Genomic DNA, 24,671 nt, shown 5'->3' with positions numbered 1-24,671 from the left:
AAAACTTTTAGCCTTTTATGTTCAAACCAGAGTCAGACAATGATGGAGGAACTCAAGAAGAGGTGACAACATGTAGAATGCAACAGGACGTTTCTGAATGGTTAGTTGATGAATTTATGTAGCTTCTTGTCTTAAATATACATCCATGACTTTTAATATGTTGGCTTTATTCACTATTTATCTTTGTCTTTCTTCATAAAAAATATTACCAAAATCAAAATTTGAGCTGGGGAAGTTTCTGAAATTTCCTTGATTTGACACGGAATTACCCTATATTATTAACAATGTATAGCCTATACATATAGTTTTAAATAATCCTCTGGCCCATTGGAAGTATTTTGAGGCCCCCTAGTGGGTCCTGGCCCCCTGATTGAGAACCACTACTGTAGAGAACTGCAGTTCCTGAAACCATTTCCCATGAAAAAGGCGGAAATAATGAAAGGCTTCCACTGTCCCGACATGCCCAGTGATATTACTTGCTGGCAGTTTCTCTTTTCTCTATTAATTTCCACACAAATGCCTGTAGATGAGCTGGCAGCTAAAGACCCACATTAGGTTTATAAGACCTGTACTGACTCTGTTATCAATCCTACTTCTCTTTAATTATCTATATTAACACTATTCCTCAATGAAATGATGCAGTTGTTAAGAACTGTGGGGTTATTCTTGTGTTTGTGCCCATGTAATTTCAGTCTCACTGCAACAAGTCCTATAAAAGCGCCCTGAGCAAGTTGAAAACAGTCTGTTTTCCTTGTTGTGACTCCTATGCTATCCCGTCTCATAACCACAACACGAGCCCATGAATGTGCAATGAGGCACTCGAACCACTAGTGTTTATAAAAAGATTCACTAGCAACAGGTTGCTAAAAGGCAAAAGGTCAGTTCTGTTGTTCACACTGAAGAGACAAGTTGCCTAGTTCACATTACTTATAGCCTACTAGCCATTATGTTTATGGACATGGACCACTAACCTTGACAACCAGATGTGTAAAATCACATTTAGTCTTTCCCCTGATTGTCCTCAGACAAATTATTGTTATGGATTCAAAAGGTCGCCCTGACTGAAAACAATTTAATAATTAAAAGATGGACCATTTTATTGTCCTGCGAAGTAACTGCAGACTGCTAACAAAACTTTCATAAAGTTCGGCTAAATTCTAAATAATACCATCTTTCTCATATTAGAAGATCTTGAAATCTGTACAAGTAAAATGTTTCCTGTGTCAAGAGATTTTCACGTAGATTGAAGGACAGGGATTCACTCAGGTGTTGTCCTCCTCCACCTGCACACAGGTAAACACCCTTACCTCTTCGAGTGTGGCCACGGTGCTCCGACAGTCGCTCATTTTAGACTGAAATCCAGAGCTTCCCGGGGACGATAGGTCCTCTTTCGCCAAAGAAACGAAATCCGAGATACTTATCTTCTCCGGCATGTTTTTAACTGAACCAACCGAGGAACTTAAAATCCCAGCAAACGTAGTGAAAACAAACACCTCAAGATCAAGCAAAGTGCATCTCCATTAAATCCTTTAAATCCACAAGTAAGCGTGATTGCCAAAGCAGGGGAAATAAACGTTTCATATCTGCAACCAAGCGCGAAACCGTGGATCTTCTCTGTACTCCGCCGTGTGAGAGAGTCGGTAAAGTTTCACTGCGCCCTCGGTCGGTCTACTTTTTCCCTCTTGGTGCCGCGCGAGCGTTCAATAGCGCGTGCCGCGTCCAGATTGTGAGTGAGAGGGGAGGGAGTCATTCCATCATCACGTGGGAATGTTTTTATTCACTGACGAAATGAATAGAGCGCGCAGAGAAAGAATGGTTTTTAGATTCATTTGTGGCTGGTAGAATGAAACAACATACATCAATGAATGTAAAGTTTTTGGACACTTAATTGCATGTTAATTACAATTAAATTCAAATGTATTATAGTTTAAATTTATATTAAATGCAACAAGGCTACTTGAACTTAAGAGTACTAATTGACCCACTTAAGTAAGAGGTAAGTACATCCATATGATGAAAATTTGTCTTTGAAATATGGTTAGTGTTCTTAATAGGCTACATTATCTTCAAGTAGAGTAAGAAAAAAAAGGCTATTTAAGATTTGACACAATGAGTCCACAGTCAAGTGCACTTCTTTTTCATAGGACTTCCTAACTTTTCAGGTGACAGGTTTTTGGTAAATTACATAACTCTGGACGTGTTTTAATTGCTTTCCTGTATGTTTTTGTCTTTTGCTTCTTTTTGTAATCTGGTTGTATATAAAGTTGTTTAGTGCATTGTGCACCTCAATCAGCAGACCTTAAATGGCGTGGCGCCATTGAAAGGGATTGTGCGTGCACTTTCCCTCTTATTCAGGTGACAATGCAGATAAGCCATTTCCTTATACTCACTACGTGTGCATGAATGAACACGCTTCATCTGTTTCAGTCTAAAGTTTAAATGAAACCCACCCCTGAAACAAAATCAAAAGCTTGCTTCACTAACACAATTGGCACCCTTTCCAATCATTTGCAGCCTGAACAGATTGAATAGTGTATCTTTGTTGCTCCAGAGCAGCAGTGCTTTGTGCTTATGTTCCATGGTGTCCTGAATAACAATCATTGTTTATAAGACAGATATTGAGAAATGTTTCATCCACCTTTACTGCAGGTAGCATGGAGGCTTATTGGTTCTTCCCTTAGCCTTTGAAAAGCTGTACACCCCATCAGCCTCTAACAATACAGTATACTATTACATTTGATGTAATGTGCTGGTCAGGTATCATCTCTGACTTTATCCCCTTAGGAATGTACAAGAATTTCATAGTGCATAATGCATTTTGTTCCTCATAGTTGCAAATAAAAGCATGTAAAGACACCCCAGACCGTTTAAAGAGTCATGAGGCCTGTTACATCAGACTCTGTCTGCATGAAAATAGCATTTGCTTTTTTGTTTTCTGATTTTTCCTTAAGGATTTAGTCAAAATTGAAAGTAAACCTGATTAATCAATTAAGTTAAAAGTATCCATGTCTCTATCTAAAATGGAGTCATTTTTTACAATGAACAAGGGTTTATACTGTGAGGGAGATACAGGTACTGGCTAACTTGGTTCAGACAGTAAACATGACATTAATCATTCAAAAAACCCAAATGAACGAAGTTAACATGGTTTAGAAACCTTAATTTCTGCAAAGTACAGTACACCCCATTCTCCCAAGCGCAAAGCGTTCCCTCACTCACACACAGTGTTTTCTTTATTCTGTATAGCTTCATGAGTTATTGTTGATGTAATGGTGGTTTTCCAAACAATGCTCTCTTTCTCCCCCTGGCCATGGACCCTCTTTGTGAAAGGGTCTGAGCAGAGATGTTGCATTTAACTGGGTGGACGTCACTCTGGGGGAGAGGAAGGAAAGTGGGTGAAAGAGAGAAAGGAAGTATGAGACAAAGTTTGACAAAGCAATTTATGAAAACTTTCTCAGTAGCTTCATTAGGCGAGGTCTAGTCTGCCCTCTGGACCACCCTTTCTATTTATCCCTTTTTCTTCCTCCTCTTCTCCACCTCACTACCAATAAAAATTGCTGTGGCCACGATGTGTGGCATGTTTACTGGCCTTTGTCTGTCCACCATTGTTATGTTTCTTCAACATCGGCCAATCGCATGTGTCTGGGGGCTGGATCTAGCTGTGAGGCGTGTTCCAGGAAAGGTTACAGCTCAGACCAGAAGGATTCCCAGCAGACAGCAGCCCCTCCCGTCCACACTGCCAAGATCTGTTGACTCTAGAACAGGAGAAGGATCATTTATCCTGTCTTGTCAGCCCAGGGAGGCCACGTTTACATTAAAACACTGCAAAAGAGAGAAGATAGCAAATATATCTTAGAGGGAAGATAGCAGGATTATACACATAACTAGAGTAGGACTAAAGCTAGCATGCTAACAGTTCAAACAAAAATGGGATGAAGACATAAAAACAACTATAACACTCCCTACACAGAACTACCACCCAAACTAGTCATAAAATGACACAGATCCTCCCTTAAAGTCTTATTTCATCACAGTGTGTTTATAAACCAGTTTAGTAGCAATTCTTGTATTTAATGACAGACTGGTGTTACAGACGGTTACTGTTTTACTTCAAGGATATAAATGTGTTTTCTGTGAGGGTGTGACAGTCTGTCTGGGGAAATTCAAAATCCTCCTCTGGAAACCTTCCTGTGTGATGCTTGCTTTTTAATTAAGGTTGTACTGACTTGACATGAAATTTATTATTATAATTACATAGGTCTGCCCTATAAACAAATATTCACCTAGCAGATCGTTTTGAAAAAGCTTTCGCTGAATATTTAAGGGAAATGTCCTTCCTCATGTTTTGAACCACAATATTACAATGTCTTTGAGAAGAGGAGCCATATTTGAGATTATAACTGTACATATTTTAACAGTAAATTAGATTTAAACATTTGATTTCAGTGATATAATCAGTCACTAGTTTATGGTTGGATAAGCTAAAATATTAGATTACACTTTGTTTTTTTTAGGCCAAATGAAAAGAGGTCAATATCTAGGTAAAAAGTGAGCACAAAAATCAATTGTGTTAATATAAAATCTCTGTGTGTGGTCTCCCATGATGCAGCTAAAGTGAATTAGAAAAGCAGAAGCAGGTCAGAATGTGCCTGAATGAAACTGACAAGAGATTTGGCTCTCATTGCCTCATAACACATATTACATGGCTTCAAACTAATATGTGCTTAAGCAACAGGCTGTGACACATGAAAACTCCCAAATGTGACAATAAAATAAACATTTTCCTCAAGTATGCTCACCAAGGCTGCATTTATTTTATCAAAAAATAAAGCAAAACAGTAATATTGTTAAATAGTATTACAAAAGTATTCAAACTGTTTTCCATTTTAAAATGCAATATATTCCTGTGATGGTAAAGCTGAATTTTCACACGATCCTTCAGTAATGATTCTAATATGCAGATTTTTCAGGATTATTTCGCATACAGTATATAGAGTTAAAACATCAAAAAACATTTTCTTGCTGAATAAAAAGTATTAATTTTTTTAATAAATTGTATATTAATCACACTGACCCTAAACTTTTGAACGGTAGTATATATTCTAAAAACTATTTACTAACCAGAACCAAGGATTTTAAAACTAACCATGTTTCCTGATGGCACTGATTACTCCGTAACCACGTGATATTTTCAAACTTGGAATGAAGAATTTCTGCTGCCATTTATCATATTTATCTGTCTGTTTTGTGTCAGTCTGGATGTTTGTCATTTTTCACCGACTCATCTTTATGGCAGTTCCTCTCTGTGCAGGTGAACCCTGCAGCTCACTGACTTGTGAAAAATGCAGTCCCAACTAAAATAGTGTTACTGCACCTGCATACATCCATGTGGACATTTGTTTGCACATAACAAGAGCAAAACTCTAACTTTTAACGGAAAATGCTTGCATACATAAAATACCACTTTGAGCTTTAAACCAGAGCTTTATTAATTTAAACACACACAATATCAAATATTAAGTGCTGCCTGTTAAACAGACGGTCTTTACAAAAATGACACATCCTGAGACAATTACCATTTTCCTTCAAATACAAAACCTATAAATACAAAATTATTATTCTGTACAATTTAAAAACATAATGCTTATTTAAAAACATCCCAAACAATGAGAAAAACCCACTATAAACTACAATCAAATGCACAAAACTGCAAACTTTAAGTACACACTTCAACACACTCATGCATATACAGACGCACATTTTTCAAGTTTGTTAGGACAGGACAGTTGCATGAAGCAAAACCCAGATAAAACTTTTATACACACTTCAAAAGGCATGTACAAGTTAATCAAATATCAAATCTGATTAACGACTTCTCTTAAACCCACTCCAACCCCTTGACAAATGCAGAATCAACCAATCAGTTTTCTAGAATGCAGAGTTTTTGTTTGCTGCAGAAGAATTGTTTCACTGCAGAACTGGGTGTGGTTATCTAGTTGTAAAAAAAAAAAAGAAAAAAAAAAAAAAATCAAGCTTTTCCATATGGTTTTCCCAACTCAAATGTGCTTTGCATTTAAGATGGGTGTTTTCAATAAGTGCATTTCTACACTCACCAGATTGAAAGTTCAATTCTGCTATGTCTCTGCAGCTATAAAACCTACCATTCAGGTGTGGCAAGAGTTCCAACTCCAAAAGGAAAATAAATCCTGGAAACAAAGTTCACTTTGTATTCCCAGCAGTTCAGTGTTCAAACAGTATCAAAGGTTTCTGCCAGATCCCATTAAAAGTCCCTAAACTACACAGAGAGTGGAGAAGTGAACCCTGAGAACTCCATTACCATTCATTTCAGGAAAAACTGATTCTACAGGCATCAAACAGACTAGAAAAAGCACCAGTTTATCACTTTGAATTAATCATTTGGAAATCAGCTGCCAAATCTGGACATTCCCTGAGGTTTTAATACACAGACGTGTCAGGGGTACAATCTTGTTTCTTGAAGCATTATGTAGTACTACATAATCATTATTCAGTGCCATAGGAAAGCCCACAGTTACAAGATCAAGGTATTACCACACTGTGTCAGAAACTAAAAAGATGGAGGTAGAATGAACAGACAAGCACCCATTTCTTAAAATCTGAGCACTTGTTTCTTAACTGAAATGATTTGAATGACTGAGTTTTTCAGATCTCTGGTTCAGTGGAGTCTGATTATGAAGCAGATGCCCTCCATACAAGCTCTCAAATCTTCAGTCTATAACAATTTAATTCACTAGTCTACATATCTGCAGAAGCACCTTTGTTTGCAGACAGATGAAAAAAATGGTCACACAGCCCTCTACTGGCAATGTCTGACAGTACTACAATAATTAAAGCTCTAGAAAAGCTTTAAAATGACCTGAGTTTCATACATCTCATTCAAGAATTACTAATAAAAAGTAAGTACTAGCTCATACCTAGACAAGGCAAATACATAGGCCTGATTCTTTTTGGGTCAATATTTAAGGAACGATGACCAAAAACAAATGCTAATAGGCAAACACTTAACTTATAAAATTGAAATAATTAAACCACAAGACAAATTAATTTTTGTTTTCTCAAAAACTAAACTAAAATACCCTACTGCAGGTATAATATGGCTGACAGAAATAAAAAAAAAATATGGCTTCATAGTGTACTAAACCTAACACATGAATCTCCTCTAGAGGGTGCTTGTTGACAATATTGTCTGATTCTAATAACTACAGTATTAAAATATTAAAACACTGCCTCATCCCAAATTTACTGTCTTTATCAGAAACAGAACCAATTAAGCCAATTCAGTAGTGCATTTTATACGAACTTCAATCTGTCATACTGTGAAGGAGTGTTTTAAAACTTCATAGGATCTGAATCTGAATTAAACTAATTACAATTGAACATGCATGCCATCAGTTGATTTGTTACACTGGATGCCTCATGTTTTGAGCAAATCTCCCAGATCATACGTGTCAAAAAAGTCAGATACGCCTTCTCCATCCTCCAGACCCCAGAGGTAGTCGTCGTGGCTGAGCTGAGGAGAGAAGCTAACAAAAGGCCCAGAGGTGTCGGATGTGAAGGCTAACCCAGGCAGCTGGTCTTCGGTGATTTGCAGAAGGCTGGGAGGAAGATCCAGAATCCCCTCCACATCGAGCAGGGACGTGCTTTCGCTTGTGCCTGTCATTGACTGCTGAGGCTTTGACGGCAAACCTGAACAAAGAAACAGACTCCATTCAGCCTGTGTTTTGATAGCTAGGATTATCAAAAAGCTAGATGCCATGGGTTTAGATATACAGCTCTTTATTCATAGAAACTCTTGTTCAACTAGATCTTATTCAACTGAAACATTTAAAATGTAAACTGTTGTTATTGGCTCCAAAATACTTTAACACTTTTTGCTTTGCTTTGAAAGAGATAAGTAGTAATAAGTTCCTGGTAATTGTCTCACCTTCGACTGACTGGGGTTTGGCAGGTGGGAAGACGGAGGGTGTGGCGGCACAGGGGGATTGTGGGTAATCTTTTCTGGGTGTGGCATTCTTGATGGGACTAGCGTCCTCCAAACATTCTTCAGGACACAAGTACACCTCAATTGGGCCGTTCTTGCTCTTCAAGTAAATCTGCAGAGAGCCCTAATGAAGAAAAAAAAAAAAAGATGACATTTTCCTGTAGGCAGTATTAACAAAGTTTTAAACATCTAGTGGGTCATAAATGATCAAAATTCTTGGTTACGAAATTTAAAATCTAACTGTAAGACTTTAATACAATTCATTTAATATTACAATTAAATGATTCTGTTTGGGTTAGAACTAAAATCACATTGGCAGATAAATGAAAATAAAAAATAAAAATCCAACTAATAAAACTTTACTCGCTGAAAAAAAAAAAAAAAAAGCATTTGTTGGTTTGGATGCTTGTGTCCAACCAGGATTCATAACTAGCTTGACCAACAGCAACCAGCATAAACAAGCTCAGAACAGAACTGGAACTCAAGCTGCAACTTTGCAACCACGTTAGGTTTGGATTAACGTGTGTATGCAGAGTAGTCCAGTCATTTAAGCCAAAATGGGGGTCAACCTTGAACAAATTGCAACAGAAGCAAACTCAACTGATTTTGTATCCTCAATATGTCCTGAGTAAGGAAAAAAAAGTCCCGAAGAATCCCATTAGGGGAAAGTTTCGAAAAAGACCCAAATATAGCCTATTCATAAGCCTATGCATTTTTTTTCTCACGTGAATAGGGTAAAAATTTTAAACTTTAGATATCACCATGAAAATTACTGAGTTGATTACTTACATCAAGACAAACAAAAAATGTATTACAAGTTTTTTTAAATTGTTTGTTAACATGGACAAACGGTGCGTAATCTAATTACGTATATGCTAATTTGCATAAATACCACAACAGATCTAAACATTGGGTATAGCCAGGTGAAAATGTCTTGTTGAATCTTGTTGACATATAACAGTAAAATACTTAATATTAAGGTCTGAATGGAACCCATTTAGGCTACCCATGAGCATTAATACATAGAGGCAGGAAGAAGTACTTTAAAACAGCCTTTATTAATTACTATTGCAGAGATTGGGTTTGGGGCTGGGTCCGTGGGACTTCTGGGGGTTCTGGGGGTTCACTTTTTATTTTGCCTACCTTTTGTCTTCTGCATTCTCCTTAACATTGTCTCCTGTTCTTCCCTAAGAATCGTCCCCCAGAAACAGTCCCACGGACCCAGACCCAAACCCAATCTCTTAAACATTAATAAAGGCTGGTTTCTAAAGTACATATTCCTGCCTCTGTATTAATGCTCATGGGTAGCCTAAATGGGTTCCATTCAGACCTTAATATTAAGTATTTTACTGTTATGTGTCAACAAGATTCAACAAGACATTTTCACCTGGCTATACCCAATGTTTAGATCTGTTGTGGGATTTATGCAAATTAGCACATACGTAATTAGATTATGCACCGTTTGTCCATGTTAACAAACCATTTAAAAAAACTTGTAATACATTTTTTGTTTGTCTTGATGTAAGTAATCAACTCAATAATTTTCATGGCGATATCTAAAGGTTAAAATTTTTACCCTATTCACGTGAGGAAAAAAAAATGCATAGGCTTATGAATAGGCTATATTTGGGTCTTTTCGAAACTTTCCCCTAATGGGATTCTTCGGGACTTTTTTTTTCCTTACTCGGGACATATTGAGAATACAAAATCAGTTGAGTTTGCTTCTGTTGCAATTTGTTCAACCTTTTTTCATAAAATGACTGGACTAGAGCGGGTGTTGTGCTTTCACACTGGCAGCATTTGTCACGCTGAACCGCGGCTTGTGTACTGCAAATACAAGTGAGTATCGTCCATTCTGTCGTTTTTAGGTTCTCCGACCAGTCTGTCACTGGTTTTGATATATGATGGGCATCATACTCTGCTGTGATGCAGCAGTGTTCCTCTCCTACTGTCCCACACACACACACATAACATGCTGTATACATGTAGTTTACATGATAATTATATGTAGTAATCTTAAAGATATACCTCTAACAGGCCTTTGAAGTTTGGGCAAAAACTCCTGGCAATGATGTGTTTTTGTGCATTTTATTTATTTTTTCATAGCGCTGAATGTCATATTGTGATTGTGGAACATGGAACACCTCACTTATATGATTTATAGTGAAATTTGTTCTTTTTCGTGTTCAATTTTTCAGCATTAGTGGCGCAGCAAAAATAGACTCAGCGGCGAAACGACTGTGGCACTACCGCATTGTGAATGCTCCGTTAACATGTGCCCCAAAAAAATATGCGCTGCTTACATGTCCAGTGTGAAACGGGCCTAAGACGAATACTGACCTCAGATGCTTCCGGAACTTCCAGTTTGGTTTCAGATGGAGCCTTCACAGCTATAACAGTTTGATCTTTCAAGCTGGTTATGGTACGAATGTCCTGATAGGTCACATATCCTAATGTGAGCTTGAGTTAAGGACAAACTGCTTTGGCATCTAATACAGCTTTTAAAATGACTGACAGTTCAGTCATGAAGACTTAATTGCATTTCAAATGAACTGAGCTATAAAGACTCACAATAGAGAGAAAAGAAGAGGATATCTAAGCCACGTAAGTGTTTGGCTGCATGGATGCATGCTGTTTGAACAGCATGTATGAGCAAGCACACAAACGTGAAGGAGGCAAACCACTCCTCAGTTCTTCAGAAAACAAACACACACACAATGAAAGGATATCTTTGGTTGTCCTTGTTCTCTGTCAGTTCTCGTAGCCGCGTTGAGCTGGACTGAATGAGGTCGTCCAGAGCTTTCTCCTGCCTGTCCAGCTCAGAAAGCTCTTTCTTGAGAGCACTGGTCTTCTCTGAATTGCAGGACGAGCCCTCAAACACACCACTGACCCTAAAGCACACGACATACAGAGAACATGCTGTTTGAAACTGAAGAATGAGCATTTTTCTATTTTAATGTTTTAAAAGGTAATTTATTCCTGTGATAGCAAAGCTGAATTTTCAGCAGTGTTCACAATGTCCTTCAGAAATCAGACTTCAGAAATCAAGTTGTCAAACAGGAAATGGGGACCATTTAGAATGGAATACATTTCATGTCATGCATTTAATCAGTCAAATCTTGAGCATTTCTCACTCTGATTTACAGAACATTCAATTTAACACACTCACATCCACTGGATGTTGTTTTTGGATTTCTTGCGGATGAGCTGCACTCCCTCCAGAACATTTGTGATGTCGTAGATGCGTCTCTTCTGAACCTCTAAAACCTCTGTGGCCCAGTTCAGATCCAGAACCCCGTCAGCCGATTCGCTCAGCAAGCCCACAAATTTCTTAGTCAGCAGACCGAGGGAAGTGTCATAACGGGTACGTTCCCCTGGAGACTTGGGAGCTAGAGAGAGATGGAGAGAAAGAGATACAAAAGAGCCATTCTTTTAGTTTGTAGTTATAGTTTGAGTATTACCAGCTGCAGTTCCTACTAGAAAAGCAAGAGATGCTTAAACAGGTGTGTTTACTTTTCAAACCATTATGATGAGAGGCCCTAAAATAGGTAGAAACTTCCGGCTCCTTAATCAACATATGGAAACAGTGGTCTTGGAATCAACAAAGGTCCATTTGTCCTAACAGTGCTTAGTTGCAGATCATTATGTTGTACTCACTTTTGGGGCTTGGCGCCCTCGCACACGCAGAGTTTCCCTTCCCTTTTGGTGTGCGGAATTCTGGGAGATAAAGTGGCTCTTCCAGATCTAGTCTCCTCTTGGCCTGAGACAGACAGAAAGACAACAAGAGAATGTTCATTATAAAACCTCCTGTAGAAGAAGCAGTTTCACCAAATCATCTGAACATAGCGCCTAGTTTAGCATTGTGTCCTTGGGTTCTATGAAGGTGAAATTACATTTGCTAAACTAAACGTTTTTTAAATTCTCAGGAAGGAGTGTGTTGAAAAGAACTCAAGAACAATTACTCCTATTTTTCCACTTTATATCCGACCCATCAAAAAAAAAAAAAAAAAAAAGTTATTGTCCTCTCTTCCTTGAGAGGGTCACCTCAGTGACTACTAATGCAATTCACACAAAGTAAGCTTTTGAACATAGCACACATGTAACTGGCAAAGTTGCAATGCAATGAAAGTAAAGACAGATTTCTTTCTTACGTATTGTGCCATACATCCGAAGAAAACGGATTATCGAAAAATCAATGTTAGGGTGGGGACTTGGTTCAATCCATTGGTTGTTGATTAGATGGAGGCAGACCGGAATGAGAGCTTTTAGTCGATTATAAGACTGGAACAAGTCAGAATGCATGCGTTTATACTAAAAATAGGAAGTGATCATGTTTTTAATAACTTTTGAGTGTGGCATTGATCAGGTTGCAAAGTGTCTTGGACTATTACCTCCATTTATGATTGAATCACCCCAAAAAGGATCTCAATCACATTTAAACAGGGTCTAACATACATAACTACATTAACTAAGAACCTGATATTGTAAACCTCTGGTTGGTGCGATGGGTTTTAATTTATCTTTGAGCCTGACACGACCATCTGTATCAATTCAAACCTTTTACCATTAAAACCTTTAAGGAGGGAATTACCTAACATTTACACATTTCTGAAATCTTTAGCATTCCACACCAGGCAGATGGGCTTGTTTCAGCAACCGAACTCCACAAAGAACTGGTTTAAAGAAGCCAACTGACATGGAAATCTGCACCCACACATTCGTGTTTGATTTCCAATGTCATTCTGGGCTGCAGTTCACTCAAGACAGAGTACTTCTGTAATAGACACTGAGCACGTGCTGAGAACAGTTCACTTATCCTGTGTGCACGAGCATCTGCTAAAATGTTTGCACTGCCCTGACCTGAACAACATCTACACCTGTCACTGACATCTGGAGCTGCCGAGCAGGTGGTCGGGGGAGAGGAGGAGCGCAATCTTTCAGTTTTTTCGGTTTCCACCTTCCATTCTTTCTCTCTTTTTTTTGTAATGACATATATATATATATATATAGCAGAAATTATAAAAAATATATGGTGTGTATGTTATATGTTATAGTGTTACGGCTATCAGTGATGCGCGGGTCAATGTATAAACAAACCGCACCCGACCGACGTTTTCAACTAACCCGCCCGCAACTCGGACCGCAAAAAAAACTCGGACCACTGAGGTTCGGGTTTGTTCCGATCAGAGCTCGTGAGCGGAGAGCGCATTTCTGAATATTCCGGTCGCTCGCCCAGCCCAGATGGCCTGCTGGTTCGAAAATATGTGGAATAAGGGCTACCTCCGACTAATTTTTTTTCTTGTCGACTAGTTGTTCATTTAAGCCATTCGTGGACAAATCGCCTCTTTATATTAAATTAATTACTTAAATAGGCTAGCCTACAGGAATAAGCGTAATGACCGCACGCTTATAGCTTGCCACAAAGAACCGGTTAAAGTAATGATTATGAATGTGTCTAAATTAGCAAGGAGACATTTAATTGTTTAGTAATAAACTGGTGTTTTCTGTGTCGCTGCAAAGATAAAGTTGACAATGCGGAGATTGCGGACTTGCCATGAACGCCAGAGAGAAATGCACATTTCATATGGATTAGCCTACATAATCAGAGAGTATAGCCTATTTATTTTGGTTTGAATATTTTCGTTTAAAAGTAGACATTTCAAGCTTTCTGTAATATATAGCCTATATTTATCAAATCTGTGAGGTACAAGTTGAGTTTCGGCGCCCTCCAGTTCACATGCAGTGATCGCTTACCGGCGCCTTATTTTGCCTGCTATATATTTGCTTCTTATTTAATAAATACGGGCAATTGATTGATAAAACATTGATCAAAATTAAGATACAATTTATACAAAACGAAAATCTTTTAAAAAGAGTTTTCTATAAAACAAAACTTAATGAAGTCGTCAAAATCATGTTTTACCAAAAACAGCGCCGTTGAGGGCGCCAGGGCCTCTGCCTCTCAGCGCCTCTGCCTCGCGAGTGGATGATAGCCCTGAAGACGCCTAGCAATGATATACCTTTAGTGGTACAGTAGTATACCTTTAGTTAAGTTATCGCAGCGCGCTAAGAGACAATGTTATCGGAAAATGCAGCCCAGGTATATGCATAATGGAGATTCCAAAGCTCTCTTCTTTGGTCAGAACCATGGAGAGCGATCGCGGATTTACTTTTACAATGCAACACAATATTTAAAGAGCATCAAGCTATTAAAATCTATATTATGTATACGCAGAGATAATATAACAGTAGGCTAGGCTATATTAGTCAATATTTTTTATTAGGTTAAGCAGTGATTGCATAACGTTTTTTTATTTTATTTTTATTTAACGTTTTTAATTTAAGGCCCACCCACAATTGGTCTGGCTTATCCAAAACTGGATAATTTTATCCGTGCCTCGTTGGTCGTGCCAGTTTTGTGGTTATCAAATGTGTAAATAGCATCGCAAGAAGTACACATGACAAAACCAGCACTTTGGTCATCATCTTTCATTATTTCGGCAAATGTCTCCCACACTTTGCTCTTTCTATTTGTGTATTTGCGGAGCTTCCACTCCCCAGTCTTCACCTTTTCTCTTGCCGCCTCCATCTCTACCTGCAGACTGAGCTCGTGCGTCATCTTCGCGCCAGTTATTCAGCCAATAAAGTGTAAATTAAATTTAAAACGTATTCATAGAAATTTGTGTCTAGAACTATATCAATTACAAAGGTTTAATTGGCATCTTTATTTCAAACGACCCGACCGACCGCGACCCGAATATCATTAAAATATTTTTGGATGACTCGTAACCGCAGGCACCCGCTCATTTCGGATCAACCCGCGCATCACTGACGGCTATCAAACTTAAATTCTAATATTCGTCGAATTTAAAATAAATAAAAATCGACATTTGAATGCAAAAAAGGTGCATTCGAAGTTTAGGAGTGCGTCAGGCAGCCTTATCAGTGGCGAACGAGATGCCGCTGCTTATCCATTGTTTTCTATGTAAATGAGTACTAGATGGACATATTTGACCGTTGCACTCTCGCCTCCCAACAGAGGGCCACATGTTTAGTAAAGCTATGTAAAATAAGTTCAACTTTAAAAAAAAACATGTCAAGACTTTTTTTTTTCACTGCATTTCATGTTTTTAGACGCAAAAAAAGTACTCTGCTTTTTTTAACTATGCAGGCATACATGATACTGTTTTGTTCAATTGTTTATGCAATTTATGAAATATTTGATTTATAAATGTTAGTTTAAACATTATGCACTTTTTTGTCGTCAGTCAGGTTATTTCTTTGCTTTGAATAAACTATTTAATATGGTGCATTCATATTTTGTTCATTACGCCCTCTTGTGGCCTCCGGAGACAAACCAAAAGCCAAAATTTAATAATACTTTTTGAAAACCAAAATTTAATAATACTTTTTGACAGCCCTAATTATAGCTGAATCTGTGAACATGAAAATATGTAGCTGCATTTTTTTGCATATTTTAAGAATGTTGAAATCATTATTTGTCAGTACATGTCTCAACTAAGAGTTGTTCTGGAGTCACCACTTGAAGTTTAAAGAAGAGGCTTTTGGGTAAGACTTTGAGGAGCATTTTTGAGTTACATGTCTTCAAATCAAATCTGTGTTAAAGTGCGCTGTCACCATGCTTGGCTCATGATGAACACCCACCCACCTGGGTGTGAGAGGGGGACCTTTGTGTGGTTCTGTTTCTCAGAACAGCAGCATCTCATGTCTGTAAGAGTTTGTGGTTGGTTCTGCCTATTTCCTGTGTCAGTGGGAAATGAGAAGTGAGAAATGCTGGCTCAGAGCGGATGGGGTGGAAGCCAAATCATTCATTTATAAAGCACTGATCTAGGAGCAGCCTTAATGTACCTACTGAAAAACAAACATCAACCACTACTAGCTAATAAACTGATTTATATCAGATACTGCTGGGACCGCTCCAGGCTCAGGAGTTTCCTAAAGATATGCAAATCCACTGAGTAAGCCAACATCACACACAGCAGTGGATATACAGGATAGTGCATGTGTGTGTGTGTGTGTTTGTATGTGTGTGTGGTATGCACACAGAATTTGTATAGAAATAGTGTTTTTCATTACAGCTATTGCTATCAGACACTTCAAATATAAAAATGTTATCAGTTATCGGTATTAAGTCATAAAAACAATATTGGTTGATCACTCTTTATACCCTACTCATTATTGCTAAACTGAGTTAAATAACTTAAGACAAATCTGCACCATTTCTCTTCTCACTCACTGGCTGGAGGTGAGAAATTAAGAGTCCTAAACAGAGTTATTAAGTAACTTTCCAACTAATCTGAGGGGGGGGGGGTTTAACAAACACAATCTGCCTGAATAGAACAGGTTACCGTACGCCTACAGACACACGTGAGAAAAATGACCTACAAACTGTGCCACTCCCAAACACACACTATAGTCAAACTGTAAGAACGATAAAAGTCATCCTGTATCAGTGACGTGTTTCGAGGTGTCAAAACAAAAGGGAGACACAGGTAAAGGCTAAAGGGGAAGTCCAGATGAAAAGGGCGTAAGGGGATGATACTTTGAAATGCAAAACTTGGCCAGATGGGTCTATGCAGTGCGATCTAAGTTACACAATTTAAACAGCTTGAAGCCCATCATCCACCTTGTTGATGCAACACCTGGTTACTAGAGGCCCCACAGGGGGAAATATGTAAATTAAGAGAATGAAATGAGGTAAAATGACCTGAGGGACTCTGGGAAGCGGTGGGGGTGGAAGAGAGGGAGGGCGTCACAAGGATCTCAGGAAACAAAGCCAAATCATGTGTTCTTCAACATGGTGATCACAAACCAGTGGTTGATCACTTGATCTCGGACACGTGAGATTTGAAGTGAACCAGAGACCTAGTGACCTCCATAACCTTTTCAATCCTCAAAGTTTGGCTCTATTGTACAGTTCTCCAGTGTTTATTTTCATTCTTTGGAGCTTGCCGAAATAACCCTTACATTATTAACCGCAGCATGTAGTCTGCAACTATTCTTGTGCTTGTGCATTTGATAAATGTCGACTTGTTAACACATTAACCTAACCTATGATAACAAAATATGATCTGGAAAAACAAAGCTATTAAATATCCTGAACTGCCAGTCGTTACTGATGTTAACATAAACAAACAAGATGATAATTATTGAAATATCCTGTTTTACCTTTTTACATGCAAATCAATAAGATGGTAATGATAGGCGATGGGGGGAAACAAAAATAATTGGATGTACAAGAATAAATAAAAAAACAGGTCATTTCCTGGTGGTGACATCATGTATTCTGTATATTATACAGGAACTTGCTTCGGTCTTAAAGTGACAGCAGACTATAAATACTTGCTATCCATCACTAATGTTAATCAAACAACAAAGCTTTAACAAAGATTAATCTATATTTAATTTATACAGTGAACACTATAGTATTATTTTATATTTAGGCCTAATTATAACATCTCTGAACCTAAATAATTCAGTTAAACATTACTTTATTTGTAACTTTGATGTATTGTGTTTTATACATACACTTGTATTTGTTCTTATTTTTTACTAACTGTTCACTTATCTTTAATAATGTTTGAACTTTATTAGTTAGGCTAGTAGTTTCTGCTGCGGTATCAAAGTACTTAAAGTGTGCTTTAAGTAATAAATGGAAAGCAAAGTTACACCCCCTCCCCCAAATATTAATTCATTTTTTCTTGCTATGGGTATATGTCGAACGTCGCATGACCAACCCTGGTCTCATCGAATACGCTTGTCAGAGAAAGTGTTTACAGTACAGCAGTATGAACTGACGTTGATATCTATGGACTTTTGAGGCAATCAGCAAACCTAAATAGATCACTTTATTACTGGCGTTTTATTCTATTTAAATATCTAAACGTTAGTGTGAATAAGAAAACTGAAAGAAACTTTTAGATATCAATCTGCATATGCGAGAGACATTGGTTTTGCTCATCTTTGCTCGCTCCTTTTAAATTATCTCGAGTAAAACAGCTAATTTTGTCACGAAGCACATACAAAAGACCTGAACAGGAAGCAATGCGATCTGTTTTACAGAATACAGAAGTTAAGTTGCACATAACCCCTATATGAACCGAAGTTCCGAACCATGAGTTTTGTGATCCGTCGAACCACCACTACTGAATGTGGACGCCATCAGCGTTCTCACAGGTTTCGAGTTTAAAGTCTGTGTAGAGTTTCCTGTTAAAACGGTGTCGTGTTAGCGGCCCCTAAGTTAATAACTAATGATGGTTGCGACGGAAGTGAATCAATCATATTAACTTTAGCTGGAAAATAACTTTATTCAAGAACTGCTATAAAGCCAAAACAATCTCTGTTACTTTAAACTATCATAGTATCTCTGTAAAGCCGCTTTGGAACAATCTACATTGTTAAAAGCGCTATATAAATGAAGATGACTTGACTTGACTGAACATACAGATTGTGCAGCTGACTAAACGTCTTTCTGAGACAGAAATAACTTTCAGTAGACAAAAACTCAGAGTTGCGAGTTGTGAAAATGATGTGATCTAGGATCTTTATACAGTGCATTCCACTGTAAAGACTGTACATCTATTCCTCACAGCCTCGTTTTCATCTGCATTAAATTCAATACAGCGTCTAACCTGACCTGAAAGGTCTATAATGGCTTATGTGTCTTAAGTGTTTTACACAGGAACTGGCTTACTTCCACATTGAAAAATAAGGTGGATAAACATCCTTTAACTAAATGATTATGAAGACAAACTAATTTTTGTTGTTCTTTGGAATAAAATGCAACATTGATAACTAATTTACAATAAGACCACAAATGTGTATTTGGAGAGGATAAGTCAATTATATTTGGATGGGTAAATTATAACTTAATGTTGACCAAGTCATTTTAAAGAAACGAGGTACTATAAGTCTCTGCAAAAATTCATTAAATGTAATTCACAATTTTAGTTTTAGTAAAGTCTCAAAGGTCTAAGGACAGTACTGGGAGCTTCAGGTGTGTCGTTTATGTCAAACTGAAAAAGGGGCAGAGAACAAGAGTGAAACTTTACAGCAAGAGTTATAACTGTTGCACATTGGTGTGAAAAACTGAGCCAGGGAAACTGGAAGTAGTTAACGATGCCATATGGAGCTTCACTAGACACTTTTTGTTTCCAGAAAAGACATTAAAGAAGTTGGAATGATAAAATGGAAACAGAAAAATAATGGAATCAGGGAAAGCACTAGAACAAGGCCTGATTTGTTAACATAAGATGACGTTATGGTTAAGAAACCATTTTAAGTTGATCAACTGATTAATTCAAACCCAGAGAAGCAGTCTGAGACAGGCTTATTATAATAGAATGCCAGAGTTTATGAGTTATGTATATCAGTCCTCCAATACAGACGCCCAGTCTGTTATCAGCCCTAACCCATGTTTTGCAGCGTGAGTCTGAGATCATCCCTTTCGTTTATCAGCTGGAAGCAGCAAGCAACACAGAGAGAAGTTCGACACAGGCAGTTCCTGGAGCAAATACTCTGACCTTTTTGACCTTTTCAACAGGTTAGGCTTCTGTGAGGACGAATGGTGAGACAGGTGTACGACGGCACAGGGGGGAAAAAAAACTGAGTGATAATTACAAATGCAGCTACATAATAAAAGCAGTAGAATTCAAGAGTTTATACATACAAATACAGGAATAACCAGTTTGCGGATCAGTCTAATGAACCTGGGTCATTTAAACATTTGGCTTTATGGGAGCATTCATGTTTATTAATTATGTTTTATACTAGTTTGCTAAATATAAAAGGTTCTGTATTGAAATGAGTTTAGCTTTGAGGACCCTTCCCCTGCTTTACTATTAGGCATGAACCATATAATGGACAACTTGCACAACTACTTCCATGTTCTAGTTAGTACATATCAGGAGTTTCCGCTTAGAGCGTTCAGCGCACCTACATACATGAGAATGCAGATTATCACTGTTTTATGGCTGCCAATTGATTAAAACAATGAATAATGATATATGTATTAATTATCTTGAGCCTGCTGTAATGTTCCTTCCTATAAATATATTTTCTTTCCAACTGTGCATTCTGAATAATAAAAAGGCTAAATATATGTATCCACTAAGCTGCAGCAGTCCTATATGCACGTCTTCTCTTTAACAGTTTTTTTCCTCTTTCTGACATTTCATACCTGTTGGGTTTACATTTTTAAATGAAATTGACTATTGAAAGGATTGCTTGTGTGCGCAGGTGTTTATTCCAGTCTTTTAAAATAGTTGAATGAATGAATGCTCACAAGGTGCCTGTTACGATGTTAAATAGGCTAGGCTATTTAATCAATAACGTACACAGCATAGAGGAGAATGACGGATTGACATTGAAAAATGACTGAGAATGATTAAAATATTTAATCCAAATAAATAAATGTTCGTGATTCATACTTATGTTATTCATTTATTCTCATACACTTCAGCATATCGGTCACTAGTTTAGACGAACACTGACACGCTGTGGTGAAAGAATGGCGTATTTTTAACACCCGCTGCTTTCTCAGATCGGCCTGGGTTGGATTAAAACTTCATGTTCGGATAAGTTTGGAAAATTCTGCACACAGTAAACATCAGAATATACCTTCTCCTGTCAATAAAAATTGGCAATTTTTTTATCTTATTGCGGACACTCATTTTAGGTGGCGTTTGTTTCTATTTCCAAACGAAAGTGCGTCACGAAGCTCAGTGCAAGTGGTCCATATAATGTCCAGTCCAGAAGCTGTAAAGCACCCTTCCCCCATCAATCTACCACCTCCCCCCTGAAATAGCCCTTTTATGGCAAGCCACTTAAACAATTACTCCTTAAACTAATTAAACTGTCTAATTTGATGTAACTAGTACTTAGTACTTATTTTTATTTACTAGTAAGTAATACAATAGGAAATAGCCATTTCCTTAAATTTCAGTAGTAGCTATTCATTCAATACTGGTGCTAGTATTTTCCTACAACTAGCAATTTTCCCAGTAATGTCAAGGTAACTATGTGCTTTCCACAGTCAACAAATTGCACATTTTTGTCATTGGTGATTTGTGTTTCAGTACAAACAATTACCTTGTGCATTCTGGTTGTTGAAGGTTCAGATCTCAGTTTCACTACTGATTAAGTACCAGTACTGATACTTTAGCTGCTAGCTGCTAGCTACTAGTATTTATTCCAGTTTTCATAGTTCTAATTGTTCAGACACTACTTATCTGTTAAACAGTAGAGAGTATTCGCAATGTTGATATTTGAACCACAGATCTCTACAGAATTCAATGACATAAATTAGCAATTTTCTTTAAAAGGAACCAGAGAATATAGGCCTTGTCAGGGTAGATGCTATATTGAATTGTACACATTTGAAAACAGGGTTGAGAGTGACTGATTTCACGACCTATATCGAAAGTAATTTTCAAAACTCAACTTTATAGTTTTGTCAACTGAATTTTTGTAAAGATATTTCATCAGCTAAACAAATGGCAAGTTGTTAAACAGTACAGAGTCCCTTGAACTCACTGTACTTCAATTCCTCCTCGTATTCATTCCTGTCAAAAACTGAATATTTCACTAGTAGACTAAGGTTTATATTGTGACTAATAGCAAAACAATAAGTACTTAATTTTTATGTAAAAATAAAAGAACGACTAGTTTAAGAATCAAATTGCTTGCCACACTCTTACCTTAAGGTCCTATCCTAATGTCATGACTGAAATATGCATAAGTTGTGGTCATGTTCTCAAATTACTGGCCTGCTTTATTCATTCATGAGGAAATGACAGATTTTCAGTACATCAGAGATGATGGAACAAATAAAACTCCCTGCCGAGGCCAGACACGGGAAGTTTTATATGTTGTAGAACGTAAATTTCACACTGTGACTGTAGCCGCGTTTTAGTAAATGACATATGATTGTACAAGGACATGAAACAGGAAGCATTGCATGCGCATTCATAACGTAATAGCAAGAATTGGAGTGTCGGTGTAAAGAGGCTTACCGGCAGCCGCCCGGAAGAGACCCGCGCCGGCTTGGGTTCGGGCCCGTGGGGGGTCGCGTACAAACAGTTGGCTCTCTGCTCCGCAGCTGCTGTGTTCCCGATCTGAGTGAAGTATCCAGCCGGTACCAGATTCGTCGGTGGGCTTGCAAGTCCCGGGTTGAAAAAATCCGTCCTCACCGCGGAGAACATTTTCTTCTGCGGGCACGAGAGTCCAGAGACTGCACCTCTCCCAGAAGCAGGAGAAATCCCTCTGGGTATCCGCATCATTTTGCGCACGAAAACCCGCGAAAGTGACGCAAAAGAAACTCTTTTATTAGGCAAATCGCGTGTAGAGCTTACCGAAGAACAAGTCAACCGTCAAAATGAATATGTATATCTTTAAAGACCGCAAATGCTACAGACTATATGCACTTCAGTATAATAAATCCTGTTAAAGTTGTAAATAAATTATGCGTGAAAAATAAAAAAATATATAAACATCCGACATACACAAAACTCTCTCCCTTAGGGTCCTTTGTTGTAGTGGAGCGAGAGAGACTATTATGTCTTAATATACTGAAAATAGCTTAAGTTAAACATATAAACGTACCCAGGTCATTCAATTTTATAAATCTACCTTTAAAAGGTAAACAAAGCTTAGAAAATGTTCCTTTCGTAGTTGCTGCGTAAAGCCGGCGGTGGTGGGAAACGTTCCTGTGTGTCTGTGTAATCCCTCTCCGGCAGAGAAGCTTTGCTTTGACATCAGCTCAACAGAGGAGTGCTATTTTAGCGCCAAATTACGTCCCGCGAAATTTGGATCTCCCGCGGTTGGAGACGCTCAGCGATTGGCTGCTGGCACGCCTCACTCGTTCGGATTCTGAATATATTTACATGTAACAGTTGGTGCCTAGCGTTCTTCCTCTTAAAGAGACAGCGCCTTTTTAATTTCTTTTGTCAACAAGGGCTTTAGTCTGCAGACATTACAACAACAGCGTTATAAAACGTATCCTAGTCATTTTTAGATTTAGCATATATATAATTCATATAAATACATTTCATAATATACAAAAAAAAAAACGGACATTTGATCACAAATGAACTCGTATCACTTGAAATACACACTTGTTCTATGAAAAATAGCACATAAAACAATCATCAAAGCATTTACACACATAATAAAGTTGAAAGATGACTTTACAGCATGCACATTGTGTTTCCATGGTTTCCAAATGAATCATCCTCATAGATTAATCTTAAATGTCAATGTTTTTTTAACAGCAAAATGGAAAATAGTTGACTCTGGTGTGGCCTGACTCTGTGAAAGGAGACTTAAGGGGGAAATAAGAGCTTTAAAGCCCTAAACAACCCCACAGAAAAGAACCTTTACACTTGAAAGGATCTTATCATCTGGCACAAAGAGTGAACCCCCACCATGCTTCAGATGATTGTTGAGACTCTCCCACCCAGCCATTTGCCCAATGATGGCCTTACAGTGTTTAGGAGAGGCAAATAACCTTTGGCAATAGAGCAATCATTCACAGCTTTTAAAACAAGAACAAAATAAACATGACATACTAAACCAACATATAATAACAGCACACACAACAAGAGATAATGGTGATTGTGATCGTATGATTCGATATTAATAATATGGTTTGATATAGGCTATAGAAATATATATATTTTAAAATGTTATTAGAAAGACCACTACGATGAAAGTGTTCCATTTCACATGTGGAAATAAAAATAAAAGTTTAGTAATAGCCTATATCAACATAATATGAAATATTTTAAAGGTACGCTGTAACTTTTGGCCCCCTGGTGGTTAAAAAAAACGGCATGAATTTTGTGGAAGAACACTGTTTTGGTTGTGCTTCGTGACTCTGTGGATGAATATGACCCTTAACAATAGAAAATGTTTTACAATGAGCCAACAAAAATGGCATCAAAAGAATATATTTTGAAGAACATTTGATGGGCCCCATTGACTTGAAAAAAAAAAAAAGAATATGGTTACCCATATTCTTCAAAATATCTTCTTTTGTGTTCAGCAGAAAAACGATATTCATACAGGTTTGGAACAACTTTAGGGTGAGTAAATGATGACAGAATTTTCACTTTTGGGTGAACTAGTCCTTTAAGAAATGTCAGAAACAGTCCTGATCTCACATATGTGTTTTTTCATGGAAAAAAATAGAGAAAATCTCTGAAAGCTCTGAACACTGCTCTAAAACTTAATGAATTGTAACCTAAATACATTGAAATCTAGAGTTTAAAAAATATTTCCACAGAGCATTTATTGTGGTAGCCTATAATACTTGTGCATTATTTATTGTGGCCTTTGTAACTTTATAGGTAACAGCCAGAATTGTTCAGACTGAGAATTTATTTCAGTTAATTCATTTATTTGTATTATTTGACATAAATTAATGACATGGGTCAACTTGTTTTGTGATTCAGAATAAAATGCTTTAGAAAGGCCTCACATAATCAAATTCGAAGGGATTTAAAAAAAAAATGCAGATGCTGTATTATCAAACCAACTTAAATGGGATGGCATATATTCTTTACTTTAACAAATGTTTCAAAAGTTTCCTCTAAGGATACAAGCCAAGTAAAAAGGTTTGACGTCAGATGCC

The 24,671-nt window shown here is 37.6% G+C and overlaps 2 protein-coding genes across 3 annotated transcripts in view; both read right to left on the bottom strand.

Annotated features, from left to right (window-relative positions):
* Window positions 1-1,669, bottom strand: part of asap3 (ArfGAP with SH3 domain, ankyrin repeat and PH domain 3) — a 28,759-nt gene extending 27,090 nt beyond the window's left edge. Inside the window, exon 1 of one of the 2 annotated variants that reach the window (XM_081347333.1) lies at window positions 1,308-1,669. In XM_081347333.1, coding sequence (XP_081203459.1) covers window positions 1,308-1,433 — 126 coding nt within the window. In that variant the 5' untranslated portion in view covers window positions 1,434-1,669. The remainder of the gene's footprint in view (window positions 1-1,307) is intronic. The other variant, XM_081347334.1, reaches the window with a different exon arrangement.
* A 3,798-nt stretch (window positions 1,670-5,467) lies between these two features.
* e2f2 (E2F transcription factor 2) lies at window positions 5,468-22,801 on the bottom strand. Its single transcript, XM_081347270.1, has 7 exons — window positions 22,054-22,801; window positions 11,678-11,780; window positions 11,190-11,409; window positions 10,750-10,911; window positions 10,361-10,475; window positions 7,964-8,144; window positions 5,468-7,725 (listed from the first exon to the last, which is right to left on the bottom strand). Exons 1-7 carry the CDS (start codon window positions 22,318-22,320, stop codon window positions 7,454-7,456), a joined length of 1,320 nt encoding a protein of 439 aa, XP_081203396.1. The 5' UTR covers window positions 22,321-22,801; the 3' UTR covers window positions 5,468-7,453.
* Window positions 22,802-24,671: the final 1,870 nt, after the last annotated feature.

This window comes from Scardinius erythrophthalmus (genome assembly GCF_964197995.2).
Source record: "Scardinius erythrophthalmus genome assembly, chromosome: 19".
Taxonomy (NCBI): Eukaryota; Metazoa; Chordata; class Actinopteri; order Cypriniformes; family Leuciscidae; genus Scardinius; species Scardinius erythrophthalmus.
The sequence above is the reverse complement of the archived record's forward strand: the minus strand, read 5'-3'. Positions and strand labels throughout refer to the sequence as shown.

Excerpts from the sequence above, each read along its gene's own strand:
- e2f2 (XM_081347270.1), bottom strand. The coding sequence starts at position 22,320 with ATGATGCGGATACCCAGAGGGATTTCTCCTGCTTCTGGGAGAGGTGCA. Across the intron at positions 11,410-11,677 it reads GAGGGCGCCAAGCCCCAAAA|CTCCCAAGTCTCCAGGGGAA; the intron begins GTGAGTACAACA and ends ATCTCTCTCTAG. Across the intron at positions 10,476-10,749 it reads GAGAACAAGGACAACCAAAG|ATTAGGATATGTGACCTATC; the intron begins ATATCCTTTCAT and ends ACTCAAGCTCAC.